This window comes from Danio rerio, chromosome 5 (genome assembly GCF_049306965.1).
Source record: "Danio rerio strain Tuebingen ecotype United States chromosome 5, GRCz12tu, whole genome shotgun sequence".
Lineage (NCBI taxonomy): Eukaryota > Metazoa > Chordata > Actinopteri > Cypriniformes > Danionidae > Danio > Danio rerio.
The window spans coordinates 12,604,078-12,622,500 of NC_133180.1; the positions used below are offsets into that span (position 1 = coordinate 12,604,078).

Genomic DNA, 18,423 nt, shown 5'->3' on the forward strand with positions numbered 1-18,423 from the left:
TGCTGAATGGCTGCTTACTAAGATCGAGCACACTTTCAAAACATTTAATTTCATACAGTTGAAGTCTAAATGATAAGCCCTCCTGTCAGTATCTTTTTCAAATATTTCACTAAAGATGTTTGAATGAGGAATTTGAATTTTTCACAGCATTTCCTATGATATTTTTTCTTCTGGAATTTTTTTTTAATTTGTTTTATTTCGGCTAGAAATGTATCCGGCTAGGATTTAGCTTTGTCCACAAAACAAACCACTGTTATTCAATGACTTGCCGAATCAACCTTAATTAACCTAGTTAAGCCTTTTAATGTCACTTTAAGCTGAATACAAGTATCTAGAAAAATATCTAATAAACTATTATTTACTGTCATCACGGCAAGGATAAAGTAAATCAGTTATTAGAAATGAGTTATTAAAACTATTAAATCTGATAAATCTGGTTTTAAGTGCATAAACAGTGCTCAGCATAAATGAGTACACCCCTCACAGATCTCTCTTTAAATGAATACTTTCTATAGAGTTTGGGAATCTACGTCACGGCAAGTTGCGGTCGGCCTTGTTTTTGGACAAACGCGAGAGCACACATGTAAACCAATGGAAATCACAACAGAAAGAGAACGACCATTTATTAGTAATATCTTTTGAAAAACATCTCACAATCACCCAGACTAAAACTGACTAATGTCTATATACTTTTATAAATGCTCTTTGTGTGTCTAAGAAGCTGAAAATATGCATTCCATAACATTCTGCCTGCTGCAGTGAAGTGTAACTGCATTTTCTTCTTTTTCCGTAGTGTAAGCACTTACAGTTTATTGCTGATGGGTGCATATACATTCACCGGCAACTTTATTCAATCAGATACTGGAAATATTGCTTAGAAATTTTTGGTCCATACTGACATGATAGCATCACGCAGTTGCTGTAGATTTGTCAGCTGCACATCCATGAAGTGAATCTCCCGTTCCACCACGTCCTAAAAGTACTCTGTTGGATTGAGCTCTGGTGACTGTGGAGGCCGTTTGAGTTCAGTGAACTCATTGTCATGTTCAAGAAACCAGTCTGAGATGATTCACGCTTTATGACATGGTGCGTTATCCTGCTGGAAGTAGCCATCTGAAGATGGGTACACTGTGGTCATAAAGGGACAAACATTGTGTGAGCCTGTGTGAAATGTATCCTTAGTTTTCTGTTCTTAGCTGACAGGAGTGGCACCCGGTGTGGTCTTCTGCTGCTGTAGCCCATCTGCCTCGAGGTGGAACGTGTTGTGTGTTCAGAGATGCTCTTCCGCAGACCTCGGTTGTAATGAGTAGTTATTTGAGTTACTGTTGCCTTTCTATCAGCTCCAACCAGTCTGGCCATTCTCCTCTGACAGCAACAAGGCATTTGTGCCCACAGATCTTCCGCTCACTGGATATTTTTACTTTTTCGGACCATTCTCTGTAAACCCTAGACATGGCTGTGCGTGAAAATACCAGTAGATCAGCAGTTTCTGAAATACTCAGACCAGCTTGTTTGGCACAAACAACCATGCCACATTCAAAGTCACTTAAATCACCTTTCTTCCCTATTCCGATGCTCGGTTTGAACAGCAGCAGATCTTCTTTAACATGTCTACATGTCTAAATGCATTAAGGCTGATTAGAAATTTGCTTTAACGAGCAGTTAGACAGGTGTACCTAATAAAGTGGCCGGTGAGTATAATACAATAATCAACAGAGATCAATAAGAATCAGCCATCCTTATTCTAAATACCCAGAATGCACAGTAATGACACATTCCTGTTCTCTATAGCAGTGTTTCCAAACCCTGTTCCTGAAGGCACACCAACAGTACACATTTTCAACCTCTCTCTAATCAAACACACCTGAATCAACGCATCAGAACGTCAGAAGACTCCAAAACCTGAAGTTAATGGGTCAGATAAGGGACACATCCAAAATATGTACTGTTGGTGTGCCTCCAGGAAAAGGGTTAGAAAAAACTGCTTAATAGGATATATATATATATATATATATATATATATATATATATATATATATATATATATATATATAATTATACAGTTTTAGCCCCCCTTTATTTATTTATATTATACAAATATTTCCCAAATTATGTTTAACTTAGCAAAGGAAATTTTCACAGTATGTCTGATAATATTTTTTTCTTCTGGATAAAGTCTTATTTGTTTTATTTCGGCTAGAATAAAAGCAGTTTTAAATTTTTTAAACACCATTTTAAGGTCAAAATTATTAGCCCCTTTTAGTTATTTTTTTTTCCCGATAGTCTACAGAACAAACCATCGTTATACAGTAACTTGCCTAATTACCCTAAACTGCCTAGTTAACCTAGTTAAGCCTTTAAATGTCACTTTAAGCTGTATAGAAGTTTCTTGAAAAAGTCAAAAATTATGTGCTGTCATCATGGCAAAGATAAAATAAATCAGTTATTAAAAATTAGTTTTAAAACTATTATGTTTAGAAATGTGTTGACAAAATATTCTCTCCATTAAACAGTAATTGGGAAATAAAAATAAACAGGGGGGTGAATAATTCTGACTTCAACTGTATATATTCATTAAATTAGTCAAATATCTATAAAGAATTTATGAACTTAATTTATTTTTTAAAGACAGCAGTTCTTCTAAAAATGATAACTCGGACACTACCTGCAACAACAGCTCAAACTATTGTGAACACCAGATGCAGAACAAAAAACAAAATGTTCAATAATCGATTTGGTCAACTTCCTGCAGGCATTTTCAAATATCTTAACTAATCCGCTCACATTAAACGGCATCTCTGAGGTAATTCAATCCTAAACAAGAGATTGGTTAACCGATTGCATCAGCTGCCGTTTAAACAGTGAGCAAAGAAAAGACAACGGCACGAGCCAAATTGGACTCGAATTACTGAGGCAACAGATAGAGATGTTCAACAAAAGAGAGAGAAGAACTGCACTGCATGATGTCAGTATTGAGCTTCTGCCAGCTGTTTAGTGCCTTCGCTTTTGGGCCAGACACACTTAATTGCAAGCCACCGTAACGCCGGCCAAAATCTTCGAGAGGACCCAAAAATTACCGCCAAGCAGAGTTTGTCATCAAGAAAAGCATCCAATATGTAAAGCTACAATATGTAAGGACTTGATGAGGGAAAGCTGATGAGGATGAAGGCGTGATGAGTGCATATGTCACTGGCGGAAAGACAGACTACTGGGATTATGTTGGGGATTTACTCATCATTATGGGATTCATGAAGGTTACGGAGAAGTTCCCAGAAGTATATAATCATTTAGCTGTTGTGTTGTGCTTGAGCGTAAGTTACAAAGTTTCTGAAAGTTTATTAAAACTAACTTCTCTTGTTGAAATGCAAACTTTTACAGGCCATATCAGCCTAGAAAATAGCAGTTTAATTTATTGTTGGTGGACACTGTAACTACAGAGAAGTCATTTTGAATAGAAAAATTATTGAAACTCCTTGGTTCATTTTTGAGTGAGATGCTAACGATCTAATCTGATTCAATTATCTATGCTAAGCTAAGCTAAAACTGCTCCCAGAAGGGATTTTTACGTCGTGACTTACAAAGTGCATTAATTTTATGTCTGTGTACATTGTAACTAATTACAAAGGAGTCATCTTTGATTAGGAAATTTATCAAAACTCTTTGATTCATTTTTGAGTGAGATGCTAACAGTCTAATTTGATTCAATTACCAATGCTAAGCTAAGCTAAAAGTGCTCCCAAAAGTGCCATAGAATAATAAAATTCAACTGTTTAACTACATGAGAGTTTAACTAAATGAGCCACATTTTCAACCAAACTAAAGAGCTCCTTTAATAAGATTCATCCTGAATTCACAGCTATGAATTTCAGCACCTGGAGGTGTAACAGTGAGCCACTTTTTCACCAGCCTCTCTGGCTGTTAAACATGAAAGAGGCGCCTCAGGGTTCGCCAGCCTGCTCTGTGCTGTTCCTGTGTGTTTGTGCATGTGTGTGTATATGTGTGTGTATATGTGTGTGCATGTCCAACACACACTGTGATGCACATATACACAACAGATGACCAAATCCTCCAGTCCTTTATCTGATGATGAAAAATAACACTTGAAACTAGCCATATTTTGAACACCAATGGATTAAAGTATAATATTTAAAACCATCATCCAGTGCTCTAAAACTAAGCCATTTATGTAGACAACAACAAACACAACTGTAGTACTATATATGAATTTAAGAAACGGGTAAAATGACATTTACGCCGGCGCATTAGCAAAATATGGTGCAGTAGCACTTCAGGGCGTCCCAAGTTCGAATCCGGACTCGAGGACATTTCAAGCACTAAATTACACTTGACTACCAAATACACTAAATATAGCAGCTAGAGAACAACAAACAAGTCTAGACATTAGACATTTGGTAAAAATTCCTAATCATTAACTCTAACCACAGGCGTTGAAGCAACAGCGCACCCAAAGATAAAAAAAATAAGTCATTGTTTGAGTGAACAACCCTTTAAGTGGTGATAATAGTAGTTCGTAGTCCGAGTATTACTCAAGTTTTAAAATAAACAGCAATGCATGACGGCTGACTGTATTCCCTCACAGACACTGAACTCGGTTTGCCTCCCTGTTTTTTTGACAGGTTTTAATGAGGCATATGTTTTTCTCATTTAATAACACACAAACACCTCGGCTGCACCAGCGCTGGTTCTGGCACGTCTGACTTCCCTCTCGCAGTTTGAAAATCCTGTCAACACGACACACACGGCTGACAGACATGACATCACGCGGATGGGAAAGGTGCTAATCGTGAATTTGTAGAGTAACTGGAAACTTGTAGAGCATTAGGAGTGGAGTGACAACATGAAACAAAGGGTACACGTTAATAAAAAAGCTGCATTATTTTGACACAACTTGCTGTAAAATATGGACAAAACTAACCATGAGGAGACATTGATCCACCGTGTTTTAATTAATGTTGACAAGCATGGATCTGAAATTTAATGATGCATAAATGTTGAACCATAAATAATATTTGCTGAACAAGTATTGTTTATTCTTAGTTCATATTAGTAAATAAATTAATTAATCAAACCTTAATGTAAAGTTTGACCTTTTATTTTATTTTACTTTTTGGCTACAAAGCATTCTCCTGACAGACAGACAGAGAGACACTTGTTTCTTCTTCAGACTGATTCATAACATTTACAGTTGACTGGAGTTTCCTCATTATTGACTTGATGGTGGAAACAATCCTTTACAGTGAGTTTTGCTATTTTTCTTAAAGCCACTTCCCATTTTGTGATCAAAAACACAGCCCTGTTTTGAATTGTGGTGAATGACTAAGGGAGTTTGGCCTTTGTGTTTCCTTATAAGTAAACTCTGTGAAACTGTACACTACCTGACCAAAGTCTTGTCGCCTATGCAAGTTTTAGGAAAAACACATGATAACTTGACTTCTAGTTGATCGTTTGGTATCAGAAGTGGCTTATATGAAAAGCAAAGGCCTCTAGATTACGCTTATTTTATTCAAATAAAATATAATCATGCCTTTATTTTAATTATTTAATTAAGACAGTAAGGTCTGACTTTGCTTAGACAAAAGTCCTGTCACTTAACAGAAATAATGTCCAGTATAGAATATAAAGTCATGATGCAGGACTCCCAGAGTTCATCAAGATTCTTTAGATTCATCTTCAATGCCTCCTTCTTCATGTTTAATAATGTTCATATCTGGTGACTAGGCTGGCCAATACTGAAGCACCTTGACCTTCTTTTCTTTCAGGAACTTGGATGTGGAGGCTGAAAAAGGAGTGCTATCCTGCTGAAGAAATTTCCTTCTGTGGTTTGTAATGTAATGAGCAGCACAAATGTCTTGATACCTCAGGCTGTTGGTTTAAACCCAAACCATGATTTTTCCTTCACCAAACTTGACTGATTTCTATGAGAATCTTGGGTCCATGCAGGCTCCAGTAGATCTTCTGCAGTGTTTGTGATGATTGGGATGCAGTACAACAGACGATTCGTCAGAAAAATCTTCCTTTTGCCACGTTTCCAAATGACCAACTAGAAGTCAAGTTATTATTTGCTGCTCTTACAACTTTGTTCAAAGGCAAGGCTTTTGTCAGGTAGTTTATATCCCCAAAAGAAATTTAAGATCATTACAACCAAAACCAGTTAATTTCAACCTAAATTCTATTAATTTTTCACTCCAGACTGAAGTGTAAAAATGAAGTCACTTTTAAACAGAGAAATTTTATTTAGCTTGTTTTCGTGTCTGTGTTTCTATTTTTATCATTTTTTTTTATCTCTTGTTTTTATGATGTTGAAGACCACTTTGATCAGCCTTGTGGCTGTTTTAAACATGCTATATTAATAGTGCAACATAAGCACGATGAAATATTCTTCCAACACCTTCAACTAAATAGTGAGAGAAAACAGGCTGACTTTGACAAACGGTGCTGTCGTTCATGCTCTGGGCTCGGTCTAAACAGCCGCCTGGTGGCCGTTTGCTTAATGAGAGTGTTTAAATGGGGCTGATGTCAGTGGAGAAGCAGAGCCAAAGCATTGTGTGATTCAACAGGACACCATCTGTATTCATCTATCAAGCACTCATCTGATTACTGTCAACATCTACGCCTGTCGCTTCACTGAAAAACATAACCCCCCCGAGTAAAGCCTGTTCTCCCCACCCCCCAGACACCACTATTTAAACGCTTGTATAAATACTCTGGGGAGCGATGGCGAGGGCTATTTTGATTTAGAGAGGTTTATTTTAGGGTTTGTTTAACATGATAGTTGAGCTTTTAATCAGAGGAGAGTTTGAGAGCACTGGCTCACAATCAAAGCTCTGGAGAAACTCTGTACACCATGGGGAATTAACTAAAAGTAAAAGCACAAAACATTAATATTTATATAAAGTCATATAAAAATAATTGAAATAAAGTAAAATTGCCTAGAACTAAAAACATTTTAAAAATTATATCATATGTAATCATTTAAAAAAAAAAAACTTTTACCTTATAACTAAAATAACTTCCATTTCTCAGTAAATAAAAGGCAATTTACTTTAGTGCATTTAAACAAAACTGATTTATTAAACAGATATATTCATTAAAATAATATTTTAGTCACTGAACATACTTAGGAATTGAAAGATGAAACAATTATATTCAAGCAAAATATTTCAAACAAAAAATTACAACAAAATTTCAACAACATTTTTCAATTTTATTTTGTTTCTCTTGATTTTTCCTCTTTTTTAAAAATTTGTATCTAATATTTTTCTATAACATATTAATTTGGGTGTGCTAGTTTTTGGACCGTTATCATAAGTTATTTTGTTAGATAAGCTCCAGATTTGGCTTCAGTACTGACTAATCTAATGTATATGCACAAATATAATATTGTAAAGCTTCCTTTCACAAATCTATCTAAAGATTCACATTATTATTATGAACCTAAAAGATAGATTTGTGAGGGGTGTACTTATATATGTTGAAGACTGTACATATACATACACGCATAATTAAAAAAAGAATGTGTATAATTCATTTTTATTTCAGTTAAAATAATAGCTTTTTATAATAGAATAATTAAATAACAATAAATTATATAAATTAATTTTCCTTTATTAATCAGCGGTCGCTGCAGAGTAATGAATCGCCAACTTATCCAGCATATTTCATTACGCAGCGGCTGCCCTTCCAGCTGCAACCCAACACTGGGAAACACCTATACACTCTTATTCACACACATACACTATGGCCTATTTCACTTATTAATTTTCTTTTCGGCTTAGTCCCTTTAATTATCAGAGGTCGCCACAGCGGAATGAACCGCCACCTTATCCAGCATATGTTTTACGTAGCAGATGCCCTTCCAGCTGCAACCCAGTACTGGTTAATACCCATACACTCTTACATTCACACTCATACACTACGACCAATTTAGTTTATACAATTCACCTAAAATGCAAAACCCACTCCGACAAGGGGAGAACATGCAAACTCCACACAGAAATGCCAACTGACCCAGTGACCATCTTGCTGTGAGGCAACAATGCTAACCACTGAGACACCATGTCGCCCTGAATTATATTATATAAAAAATTATATTATACATTATAATATATATTTTAATAAAAGAGCATAAACAAATATATTTCAATATTTTATTTGTCCATATGCATTAGATTAGATTATTACCAAATCCAAAGCTGGAACTAATCTAACAAACAAAAAAACAAAAAATTAAGATCTCAGTACAAAAACTAATACACCTAAATAATTTCTTGGGGAACATATAAAATAAAATAATATTAAATAATATAAGATGACATAAAAAATGTTAATAAAACTATTAAATTTAGTTAAGACATGCTGCGTTAACGTGAGACTCTTATCGCGCCATAAAAAAAATATATTGCTGTTAATCTATTCTTAAAGTTAGGTTGGGAGCTGGTTCTACACAAGCTATGACTTTCACCTTGATATTTAAGCACGGATGTATACCTGACTGGTGAACCGTCTGACAAAAGAGTGGCCTTCTGAATCAAATCAGCAGGATGCCTGACCTTATCTGCAGTTCGGCAGTTTCACATTAACTCATGAACATTTCATTCATGCCGTCGTGACAAACTGGGGTATTAGATGCAAATAATGAGTATGGGCTGGTAAGAGTGTTATAGAATTAGTAAGGCACGCTGAATGGAAAGGAAAAAACTTCTGCATTTCGTGACGTGTGTGTGTGTGTGTGTGTGGTCCTTTACTGACGGCTGCATGTGTGTATCTTGTCTGAAAATATGGCGAAAAGCCCTACATGACAGTAATAGTGTGATTGCGGTGTTTACTTCAATAATGGCATTAATATATGCATACTCCACATTTAGTCGGATTAAGGTGATAAAAAAAAAAAATTGCTGTTTGGAGCTTATGTAGGCCTACAGTTCAAAATTCATGTTTAACTGAATTAACAGTCAGTAAACACAAGTACAGCTTATAAAACATTATTTATTTTCATCACCAATTATCATAGTAAATCAGTTTCTCAAGCAGTTTTTGATGCTTTTTGGAAACAGGAGATGAGCCCCTGCTCTAATGCACCACCTGGCTTGACAAACCCGTTCTCAAAGACTTTATTTGGGTAGCACACATATTCTAAATGCCTTCGGCAGAATTCAAATGAGCCATTTTAATCTAGATTAATTCAGAGAAAATAATGTTTATCTATGCCCACATATTATAAATATATATATATATATATATATATATATATATATATATATATATATATATATATATATATATATATATATATATATATATATATATATATATATATATATATGTGTGTGTGTGTGTGTGTACTAAAATAACACTAGATAAATCTCTAAGGTTCAGATGCTGAAGTTAGAAACAAACAGGGGACTTTTAAGAGAAGCACTGGGACCCAGGTCTGGGTCAATTAAGTGACAGGTCTATTCTCAAGATTATAACACAAGCACAGAGCAAATATTTATTTATGGTGGCTTTGGGAATATGGTCTGGTCTTTGGGAATATAATCCGTAATGATGGGCTGAAGTTATGTAAACTTCAGGGATTGACCATGTGAGATCATCAGACCACACTTCTGTTGACATCATGCGGTGATGTGGATTAGTACTTAAAGATCTCAGCTGGTAAGACAAACAAAAAAGACTATAAAGTCAAATCTCAGGAGGGTTGATGCATAAAATATCCCTTGAGCAGTGCTGTAAACTTCACATTCTCCCTACTGAGCCTGTAATAATGTACTGTTGGTAACGCTGGATAAAACGCTCTGCTAATACTTCCATCATACAATATAAGAGCATTACTTGTGTACATAAGTTCAGTAAATAAACCAAACTTTAACTCTGAAATCTGGACTATACTAAAACTTCGATGTTAAGCTGTTTTGACACAATCTACATTGTAAAAAGCGCTATTTAAAAAAAAACATGAATTGAGATGGTGGGTCATTTCAGTGCCAAAAACACTGGTACAAAATAAAACTGCAATCTGTTTAAACAGCCCACTAGTATAGGCAAACATTTTGTTTTTTCTATAAGCATTTCAGAAACAGGAAAATAGTCATGATTTACACAAGGGGTGCCCTAACTTTTTCCTTTGAAGGGTCAAAAGCCAAACTTGATTGAGGGTGGTGGCCAAAGGTAAATATACCAAACTTGTACATTAACCCCTTCAGACCCTGCGTCCATTACAATGGACATCACATGACATCCCATTTTTCTGAAACTTGGAACATAATTCAGGTCTGAGGGGGTTAAAGTTGTCATGGTAATTTCCTAATTTATTATGATTCAAAAAATAAATACTTTTGTTGTATTATTCATTCATTCACTTTCTTGTCGGCTTAGTCCCTTTATTAATCCGGGGTCGCCACAGCGGAATGAACCGCCAACTTATCCAGCAAGTTTTTACGCCTCTTAAAAACTTTTAAAAACAAGTTTCTTAGCCTCTTACATTTATGTTGTTATTTCATGCTAAGAGTGATGAAAATAACCCGATATTTGCAATAAAAGTGAAATTACTGGAACAAGATATAAAAACCTGAGAAAAATGCTAATATTACAAGAAAATTTCAGATGGCACTTAGAGGCTTTTGCATCATTCATACATATTGATTGCTCGTTGACATCTTGTGTATTGTCCTCTATCCAGTGTGCGAATTTTACATTGACGATCAGGGGGATCAACGGTTTGTCAACTCTTAGTTTGTGTAATACATGCCTTAGTCATTTATGTATTTACTTTTAATTACATCTAGATTATTAATAAAATGTATTTAAGTTTTTAGCGGTTTGAGGGATATTTAGTCTATTGTGGCCTACAGTATTCTCTGATTAGCTATTTCAGATGTTACTGTAGGTTTTAGTACAAACTACGTGTCTAAATTGATTTCATTTTTAGGCTAAATATAGATACAAACACCTATTTTAGGAAAAAGTCTTGAGAACACAATGTCTATTGGTGTTCTAGATCTGCCGCTATCAGACTGCGGGGTTACGCATTACCAATGGTCTGAACCATTTTTGGGTGGATCAAATGTATATTTATATTATCTATTATTTAAATGATTAGGATGATTATTTAAAATACAGATCAGAGGGCGTCACAGTGGGTAGCACGATCCCATCACTGCAAGAAGGTAGCTGGTTAGAGCCCCGGCTGCTTAGTTGGCATTTGTGTGTTAACATGTTCTCCTCATGTTGGTGTGGGTTTCCTCCTGGTGCTCCGGTTGCCCCCATAGTTTATTAACATGCACTATAGGTGAATTTGGTAAGTTAAATATGTGTGAGTGTATGGGTGTTTACCCATACCCAGTGATAGGTTGCGGCTGGAAGGGCATCCGCTGCGTAAAACATATGCTGGATAAGTTGGCGGTTCATTACTCTGTGGCGATTGCTGATTAATAAAGGAACTAAGCCGAAAAGAAAATGAATGAATGAAATTGGCCATAGTGTATGTATGTGAATAAGAGTATATGGGTGTTTCCCAGTGTTGTGTTGCAGCTGGAAGGGCAGCCGGTGTGTAATAAAATATCCTGGATAAGTTGGCGGCTCATTACTTTGCGGCGATCGCTGATTAATAAAGGAACTAGGCCGAAAAGAAAAGGAATGAATGAATACAGAGTGAAACATTTCTCAGTATTAAAGAACTGACCCCCCCATACATCTTGTTTTGACCTCCTTCAGGGGGATCAAGCGTTAATTATAGTGGCCGATCCACCCCAAACCCAAATGTAATTTGCACCCTGCCTCTATTGTCGCGTGACAGTATTTACATTTTAATAATCTGATTTATTCACAACTTTTAATTCAAACATTTAATTTCAGTCAAAGAACAATCAAAGAAGCAAGCATTCATGACAAGCTCAGTTAAAGGCATTCGCCCCAACATTCTCCCCCTCTTTTTTTCAGATGGGATGACGGGCAAAATCAAAGGTTAACATAAGCCAACTTTGGCCTGCAGGCCCAAGTTTGGGCATCTCTGCTTTATCCTATTCTTTGCTTCACAAATGACCCACTGCAGCTCTAAAACTTGTGTACAGCAAAACTGGTTGTAAATTGCACCACACTATTATGTGTTGAAATGCACCACTCTAAAAGATTTCATCAGAGGCATTGTGTCAGAAAAGGCTTGTATTTTACATAAATCCAATAATAAAAATGGTCAAACTAAATGTTTCTTTATCATTTAAACATGGAATTATTCTGATGCAGCATAATCAAATTCCAAAAGCCTCATGTCTCCTCTGTTGAATAAATTGACCAATCAGAACAGATATGCAAATGATGCAGCATAAAAGGCAACGGAAAGCGGGAAATGGAGGAACAAATTAAATTAGCCTCTTTTAGAATAAACAACCAATCATTTATCAGAGGCCGTCCTTCATATGCGTGTATGGAAATGCAGCATTTGCTTATTAGTTTTCTATATGGGAAATAAGATATTCAACTGGAAATGTGTACGACAGGACTTGATTTAATTTATTAGAAATCAAGCAGACTATGAGAAACAGCATCACGTTTCAGAACGGTATCAAAGAAATAGGAGTGCTTGGTGACGTCAGACAACACTAGAATATCTTATGGCCCATTTCCACTGAGTGGAACAGTACGGTACAGTACGGGTCACCTTCATCAGGCTTACATTTCCACAACCACAAGGGTACCAACGACATGGTGTATGGCATAAAGTTTATTCGACGTCATTCTCACTTGAGAAAACGTTAAAGTAAAGCTGTACGGGTCGTTCACATATCATACGACAAGCTTCCTCAAAAAACAGAGGCTTTTTACACAAATACTTGTGTATAAATGTTCATTACTAACAATTCTATGAACAAAATTTGATTAGAGCTCAAGATCAATGATAATAGTCTACTGTAACGTCTGCAATTATATACAATAACTAAATACATGCAGCATATATGAACACATACAGACCTTTACAGTACAACTACAGAAAAACTACACACAACAGACATTTAGTCCTTATTTGGGTTCAAAAACAACATGCAACATTTAGCCCAGAGTCAGAGCAAACCTCTTATCTGCATCTATAATTTAAAAAGTTATAATATGTACACATGGCTTGACATTTACCTTTTTTCTTTACTGTGGCTAGTAGTTTTCCAACATAACTAGCCACTCGCCATTTTTACTAGCCACAATTTTATTGTTGGAAAAATATTTTTTATACACAAAAATATGACTTTGAAATGTTAAAATTACTTGATTTAGATTTGGTGTTATCTCCACATGCCTCCTCATTCATTTCACTTTTTGTGTGTGGTGTATGAGCTTGCTCAATAATCATGAGCAAATGGGTCAGGGTTTCACAGTACTTACAATTAGTTTTTATTTCACATAATTTTCAGAGCTCAAAATGAAGGCACGAGTGATTATCCTCTTGTTCAGTGCTTCTCAATTCTAAGATCGTCTTTGCATGCATATTGGACCATCCTTATTGTCGAACCCTGCTTTTAAGAATTTTAAGAAGAGATTTTTATCAGGGAAAATTATTTTTAACCGGCCAAAATGGCTAGTGGGAGTGTCTGTCTTACCCGCCACCGCTGAAATTCACCCGCATTTTGTGGGTGTTAATGTAAAACCCTGTATGTACAAATTATTACAGTGTAATGTCTCGGCTTTGTGTTTTTAAAAATGGCGCTTCCTTTGTTTTCTTTCTCCTGCTTGTGTACGTGCTGGTGATGTTTGTCTTTAAACCATTAGTGTTCAGCTGCGCGTCTAGCTCCACCTTTTGGTGCCCTTTTCTTGTGCTAGGTACCCTCCCGAAAGCATATCCAAAATGTGGTACAGTACAGTTCGCTTTTAGGTACCTTTTGAAAGTGGAAACGGCCATAAAAGGGTACCGAACCGTACCGTACCAATAAGTGGAAACAGGCCATAAGCATTTTGTTGCTGTTATTTTCCATTAGCTTCCAAAAATTCTCTCAAAAATGTTGCGCTCTCTCTGTCTCTCTTTCTTGTTAACATGCTTTAGCTGTGCCTTTACTGAATGAGCACTGTGCTACGTCCGACAGATCACACTAATATGTTCTCCTCTTCATTTTTAGTTTTATAACCTGTTTTAACACATTTAATTTGTTTTTATCTGTTTTTTATCATTTTTCTTATTAGTTTTTATTTTTCTTGTACTTGTCTCTTTTATTCCTGTTTATGTAAAGCACTTTGAATTGCCACTGTGTATGAAATGTGTTATATAAATAAACTTGCCCTGCCTAAATAAATGCACTTAATATAAAAGCTTTTTCATTCCTCTTGTTTGAGATTTAAGGTTTAGGACTGAGCTAAAGTTTGTTTCGAAATGAAAGCGTTAAAAGAGTTGACATCATTCGCTAGTTTTTAATGATGTGTGACTCGCGATGAAAATCCTATCCACCTGCTTACACTGCAGACATGTGGGCTTGAATCCGATTCATATCGGATAAATTTCCACATATGAACAAGGCCTGAATCTGATTTGAGTAAATCGGAATTCATGTGATTTTTTTCCTGCTTACATATACATGGGCCGAATCCGATCTGTGCTACATGGGAGAAAAGAATCTAAATTGAGTCACTTGAACCCCGCAGTGTAAATGCAGCCTAATTCGCATCTTTGGATGGAATCATAGGTCTAAATAGGAGTTTACCTTATTGCCTCCATCATTCATGCCCCATCCGCAGCTCTTGATCCCCATAGCGGCTCTGCTGGGTGACGTGTCCACACAGGTCACTGGATGTCCATATACAGAGTGAAGAACCCTTGGTTCCTGTTCTTCCTCCGGTCTTGAGTTTAACAGGTAAACGCTTTCACCTGCCCACGCAGTGACCAAAGGGATGTCCCGCTTCCCTGGCACCACCAACACCCCATCAACCTGAAAACAATGCTTCTTTAATCAATACTTGATTTTCAGAATAAATCTGGTCAATAAAACAATAATGATAATTATCACAATTAAATATCAGACATAATATTTAAAGTGTCATGAAACCCCCCTTTGTCAGGTTAAGTCTATTTCAGAAATTAAAAAAAAAAAAGAAATGCTCCGAGATGGGCGCGGAATGCTGAGAGCAGCAGGAGGAGTGGGTGTGGCTGGCAGAGCAGGGGAAAAAGATGGGCTTATGTCAGTTGGCTCACCAACTCAGGATAAAAAAAATTGATACAAAGTGTGAGGAGACATGATTTTATAGTTTATTTACAAAAGTTAACATGCAAAGAAAAAAAAGGTAAGTAATTTAATGCCATTTCATATACGATAGGCTGTAATTTCATATAATATCTAGCCACAATAGGGTATATGCCTAGCTAGTGTTCTTCCCATACTGATAATCTTCCGGTGACCTGTTATTTTGAACTTTTTTCCATTTTATACGGTTCCTTATACAGCATCGATGTTGTAATGTCATTAAAATACATTCAGTTAAATAAACTTTAGCATTCATTTAGTTGCTCAAGCGTAAAACGAGACAAAAAGCCGTTTACTCGCACGCGCCCGTCAGAATTGGCAGGCTAGCGCAGAAGCTCCATTGAATATACTGGGGTACAATTCATGCTCATATTATAAAGACATGCCGGATGAAAATGTAATTTAATGCAGTGCTTCTTGTACAACCTGAGACCCACTTTATATCGGATATCACTCAGCCAGTGAAGATCCCTGATTTTTAAAGAAAACAGACCTTAAACGCGTCGGTTTTTGCATTGAATACAGTTCGCCGGAAGCGCTTAACCCAGGTTACTGGCAAATTAAAAGTCCTATTAGCATGCTTCGGCATATACCCTATTTGTTCTATCATTATAAAGAAAATCATGGTAAACACTATAAATGAGGAGGACTTCTCTCCTCCTGAATTCCCGGGTCTAAATGCATACGCAGTGGACAGCAGTACAGCAGGGGCCTCCTGTACGAAGACTTGAGTTGAAATCATACTGGAACACTGCGTACGCACAAAGCTGTAAATGTGCGTTGCTGTCCGGGCCACCGATACAGCCAAGCTGTTTGCGTGACAAACATTTTTGTTGGGAGAGATGCATGAGAATTGGAGAATGGCGGACTTTGTCTTTTATCAGTTGAGTTTGTTACCATTCTGACACATCGCCTATCTATAGCATATTCATACGGGGGAGGAGGCAGGGAGGGGTTTTGCGCTTGTGCTCAGTTTCACGTTCATTCAGATGTACAAAGAAAATATGCGTGTGATTCGGCGTACGCAGTGTTTCATACATCTGAATTTTTTACTGCGTAAGCCGAATCACTCGAATATTCTCTTTGTACATCCGAATGAACGTGAAACTGAGCACACGTGCACAAGCGCAAAACCCCTCCCTGCCTCCTCCCCCGTATGAATATGCTATAGATAGGCGATGTGTCAGAATGGTAACAAACTCAACTGATAAAAGACAAAGTTCGCCATTCTCCAATTCTCATGCATCTCTCCCAACAAAAATTTTTGTCACACAAACAGCTTGGCTGTATCGGTGGCCCGGACAGCAACGCAGAGAAAGCCATGCAATAAACTCTGTGGATCATGGAAACAAACACATATAAGCTTTCATGGACGGCTAAATACTGTGTGTCGTCTCACAGCTTGGCGAGTCTGTGGTCTGCCTATCTTAGTCTGTCATCAGAAAGCATGTGCTGTCATAAAAAATTAAGAAGCAGAGTCTTCACATAAGATAAGAAAACTCCGCTATGAATAATAATGAGAAACCGCAGTCATCACTGTCATCATTCCACTAGCAGATTCTACGTCACTGATTTTGATCTCGCCCCAAAAATTATTTTAAACCCGGATGATCAACTTAGCTGACAAAAGCTCCAAATGATCCATTTTCCCCCACAATTAAAGCTGGCAGGTGCTACAGTTGTCTTAAATGGTACTCAACACACAAAAATCTGTAAAAACCTAGTAGAAAGTAGTCTAGGGTGTCAGTTACTAAACTAAACTTACTTTGCTTTGTCTCATTTCTAGTCCTAAAAAAATCTTACAGCAAGTAAAAAATAGTTTTGTTTTCATCTTCAGAAGAAATAAGTCAAAATCAAATGGTTTGTCCTTAAAACAATTAAAATTATCTGCCAATTGGGTAAGTAATCTTATTTCCGGTATAAAATGTACTTTTCTTTTTTGGCATGAATCATATAAATAATGAACTTGATCTTTGTTATACCTACAAACATCCTAATTTTTTGAGCCTAAATGTTTTAAACTCTTGAAATGGGCCGCGGAAAATCAGTTGAAACTAATTGAATGAATGTCGAAACAATATACAGTGCAAACACCCTAATTTGTGTTCCTGAAGATAAATGAATGACTCAAGAGATTGGAAGGATGTGAGGGTGAGGAGTTAATAACAGAATATAAATTTTTGAGAAAACTGATCTTGATTTTTATTTTTCTGTCATATCCCCCAGCGCTATATAGTTGTTTAGTGATTCTACACTATACTGAGAGTGAATTCTGGATGCAACAAATGGCCTAAATCTATGGAATGCTTTGCTTGTGCCAGAATCACCCACATGCATGACTCATCAGCTGTTACTGTGGGTCGGCATCTGCTTGGATTAAACTCACAGGTTTTGGTAACTGAACGAGGCTTTGAGATCTCCAGTAGCCCTGCTCATCAGGGGCGTCCACCCGCACATCTGGCCCTGATGCAGAGGCCAAAGCTGGACCGTCCGGGCTGAGATCCAGTACATGAACCCTCTGGAGGTGCTGGTACTGGTGAATGGGTTCAAGACCGGTAACAGTGCTCCACACATCCACACACCCTAAACGCACAGGATAACATTTAGCAGTGGAAGTTTGAGCAAAAGGCAACATTTACCAATAAGGTCCTGATAGTTAATACATTATATAACATTAATACAGATTATTTAAATACATTTTTATTGAGTTTTTTTGGTATTATTATCAATATTCATTATTTAGCCGGCAGCAAGCTCTCTGCAACTCTCACATGGTCGCCCACTGAAGCAAAGCAGGGCTGCGCCTGGTCAATACCTGGATGGGAGATCACATGGGAAAGTTAAGCCTGGTTTATACTTCTGCGTCAAGTGACCGGTGCGTAACCCACGGCGCATGCAACGCGTGTAGCTGTGCATTTATACTTCTGCGCGCTGTCTCTGTTGGTCTGCATTAACACTTTCGAAACGCTAGTGGGCAGTGAGGTGTAAATGTTCCTCTGTGTTGAGTTTCTTCTCTGCTGTTTTGCTTTTCCTGAACACTTCCTGGATGTACAAGTGGCTCAAACTCGCTCATTTTGAGGCAGGAACCGGCGGACGTGCAACAACTTTAACTATGAGGTAAACACAAAACAAAACTTTCCATCAGAAGCTCCTTTACGGGACTCCACACTTGTAAACAATCGCTCCA

The 18,423-nt window shown here is 36.9% G+C and overlaps 1 protein-coding gene across 3 annotated transcripts in view; it reads right to left on the minus strand.

The window, feature by feature from the left end:
• The window catches only part of fbxw8 (F-box and WD repeat domain containing 8), a 41,103-nt gene that overhangs the window by 17,750 nt on the left and 4,930 nt on the right, over nt 1-18,423 (minus strand). For 2 of the 3 annotated variants that reach the window (XM_021475977.3, NM_001114578.1), the window contains 2 exon segments: nt 17,623-17,819; nt 14,700-14,924 (listed from right to left, as the gene is read on the minus strand). In XM_021475977.3, the coding sequence (XP_021331652.1) occupies nt 14,700-14,924; nt 17,623-17,819 (422 nt within the window). 3 annotated transcript variants of the gene reach the window in all.